Here is a 3,410-nt window from a genome sequence, read left to right on the forward strand (position 1 = left end):
ATCTGGACCTCATCTGGACCTCATCTGGACCTCATATGGGCCTCATCTGGACCTAATCCACAACCACATGTTGTTTAGTGCTACTACGGTGGTTAGAGATCTGTAACGTAGGGACGATGTCTGCTGCCATCTCCTGGCATTAACTGAAATAGCAGCTGATGTAACGATGAATTAATGAAATGCAGGAAAAATCAAACTATGGCCCGTGGGCCCAAAAACGGCCTGCTGGGCTTTCTAATCCGGCCCGCCAAACCCTGGTACAGACTGACGTCAATCCTTCTGTTTCATGCATTATAACCAATCAACTGTAATTTGTGTTGATGCCACTAGATGGCGACATCAAACGTACCAAATTACTATCTTTGAAAGTTTAGGTTTATTCTTGTTCGTTGATTCTTATTCACATCCAGCTAATGCTGAACCAAAGAGTTTGCCCAGCCCTGGTTTGGAGGGTACCAGCTGTACACGGTGACTCAGCCACCTCCCCCCCCTCCCCCCCAACATGAGCCGTGGCTGCTGTAATTATTCAACAAGTTGCATTTAATTGGTTGATGGGAAACTGTTTGTGTCCTGATTTCCTGAGAATAAATGTCCCAGCACGGTGGAGTTTTAAAGTGAAAATCTGTCCTTAGTTACACAGTCACTGTGGAATGTTCACTTCATAATTCATGAGAACTTCCTGTCTGTGAGTCCGACGCACCACAGCTCCACCCCCCCCCCCCCCCCCCCCCAGGGAGCAGGGAAAGGCTGGTGTTCACAACAGCCTGGTACTTGAACGCAGCATCTTTCATCCCAAGATGAGAGAAGGTCAGAGGTCAGAAACTCACCTTCACCCCGGGCCGTATTGACACCCATCGTCTTACCCCCCCCCCCCATCCAACCTGGTCCATAAGTCACATGACTTTTTTCTTCCATAATGTGACTAGACGGGCAGAATACGGCCCACGAGCCTTGTGTTTGACACGGTATTGTCTCTCAGTGTCACAGATTTGAGTTCATGATGCGTTCCTGATGTCAGCAGCGTTACAAAGTTCACATCCTCTGAAATGGTCCACTCCCGTCTCCGTGAACCAAATGTGTAAAACACCGGGGGGGGGTTCTGGGGTAAATCCTGAGAATCTCACATCTGGACCGCTGATTTTCTGTGACCCACTTGGAGACGTCCGACCAAACTGTACGTGCAGCGACTGAGTGCAGCTGTTTGTTCCGTCCTAATTCAGAGCTGGTCTCCTGTCCTCACGCTGGACGTTGACGTGTAGGTAACTGATGTCCCCGGAAAATTAACTGCACACGTAACGATGACAACGACCACCTTTCCACGGAAAGCTGAACGGCATTGGGATGACTCGTCTTTTTCCACCGACCGTCTTTCTTTACGGAACTCTCGGCTTCGCAAATTTAAAATCCAACCTGACAAACGGGAGTTGACGGTGATTTATAAAAGGTCCTGGTGCTGGACTGGTGTCTGCAGGGGAGACAAACTCTCCTGAGGCGGTAGTTTGGTCCGTTTGTAGAACTGCAGATGTTCTGATGTTCTGATGTTTGGCCCCGGTCAGAACGCGGCTAATGACGAGACCAGGTGTTTCAGCTACAGAGACATCTGAGCCGTGAAGGCAGATAAAGATCGTAACGTAAATAACTGCAGCCGTGTAATTAGATGCTGATGATTCTAACACTCGTTTGCTCGACCTGAGACGGTCGACACGAGTCAGCATCTTCCTGTCCCCTGAAGGGGGCCCCAGCGTACGGCGGGGTTCAGACATTGTTCCTCTTGTAATGAAATTAGAGGTCACTGCAGTTCTTTATTTCTTTGCTGGAGTTTGATTTCTCTCATTCGCTGAGTCGGCTGAATCCGTTTTCCCTGCGGTTGGTTTGGAAGGATCGGGAATAACGAGCAAGACTGTCTGGAGGTCTGTGTGATTTCATTAGTCCACAGATGAATTTACAACAAAGTAGTGTGACGTCACACTGCTCCTACGTAGCTCTGGAATATTCTGGGACACTTCTACCACATGAGGGCAGTGTAGAAACCGAGGACGGTTCTCGGAGCTACAGCTGACGCCAACGCTTTTGACTCTGGGGCCAAAATGAGGTTCAGAACCTGAATGTTGGTGAAATAAATTACATAAAGTTTACAAGAGGAAACCTAATGACTGTCGCCATCTAGTGGCATCAACAGAAATAGTCATTGTGTACTAGTGTTGGGTGGGCCGGATTAGAAATCCCAGTGGGTCGTATTTGGCCCACGGGCCGTAGTTTGTCCCAGGTCTTGTTAGCATCTACGAAGAGCTCATTAAAAAGCAACAGGATGTTGGGTCCAGACTATGTACAGTAGTTGCTATAAATGTGGCAAGTTGCCACCACCAGTTGGGGGCGTCCAAGCACGTAATGCTGACATGTTGAGAACGACTGTTTGTGCCTGTGTTTATGTTCTGTCTCAGCTGCTAATGACCGTCTAATAGCCTCAGTGTAGGGTAATTAGTCGGAGGCAGGGGGCAACTCAACCTGGGGGGCGGGGGCCAGTGGGGGGTCGAGCTCACATCTGGCTGCCAGATTGGGATGTAGAAACCTGCGCTGGTCGCAGTGCTAACTGCTCAAACCTGGTATGAAACCCAGCGCCCTCTGGTGGCAGGCGGATGACATACCATCATTCCAGTCTCCTTCAAAATAATGTAAACTTCATAAATGATGTTAATGAAAGTAAATAAATAAAAAAAAATGTTTGACCTCGCACGACCCAGGGCTGGTACTGGTCCTCAGACCTAGGGTTGGGCCCCCCCCCCCCCCCCCCCGTCTATAAGACCCTGGGTCTGGTGATGTCATCATGAGTCCCTGAACTGGACTGGTCCTGTCCCCAGGTCCACAGCTGTCCATGGGTCAACAGGAGGCCTTTGAGACCTTCATGAAGGACCATGATGACCATCTGACCATCGATGACAACAAGAACCTCCTGAAACAGAGGTCAGTGTCTGGTTGATGCTGGTTGGTTTTGGGGGGAGGGAGGGGGGGGGGGGGGGGTCTTCTCTTCTTCTCACCCACTCTGTCCTGGACAGGTCAGCTGAGGCCAAAGGACTGGGGTCCAGACTGAGTGAGTCCAGAACCAGAATCAGTAAGACTGACACACACCATCTCACACACACACACACACACACACACACACACACACCTGTGTTGAAGCTTTTTGGAACTTTGTTTTCCCTGGAGATTAGAAATGTTATTCAACACATTCCATGGTTTTTCCCGCTCCTCCAGGTGTTTTACTGCCCACCCTCTTCTAGGTAATGTCTTTAACAGGAAGTTGTTTTGCACCGACACGAGTGCTAACAGCTGGTACTGGTCTGTAGTAACGGCTGGGACCGGGCTGTAGTAACGGCTGGGGCACGCGGGGCGTCGGGGGGGGGGGGTGGGGT

General features: G+C 50.0%; 1 protein-coding gene across 1 annotated transcript in view; it reads left to right on the forward strand.

The window, feature by feature from the left end:
- Window positions 1-3,410, forward strand: part of kif6 (kinesin family member 6) — a 26,523-nt gene that overhangs the window by 16,409 nt on the left and 6,704 nt on the right. The window contains exons 11-12 of the mRNA XM_025058932.1: window positions 2,859-2,961; window positions 3,054-3,109. Of these exons, the coding sequence (XP_024914700.1) occupies window positions 2,859-2,961; window positions 3,054-3,109 (159 nt within the window). The remainder of the gene's footprint in view (window positions 1-2,858; window positions 2,962-3,053; window positions 3,110-3,410) is intronic.

The sequence above is a fragment of the Cynoglossus semilaevis genome, chromosome 1 (assembly GCF_000523025.1).
Source record: "Cynoglossus semilaevis isolate Cse_v1.0 chromosome 1, Cse_v1.0, whole genome shotgun sequence".
Lineage (NCBI taxonomy): Eukaryota > Metazoa > Chordata > Actinopteri > Pleuronectiformes > Cynoglossidae > Cynoglossus > Cynoglossus semilaevis.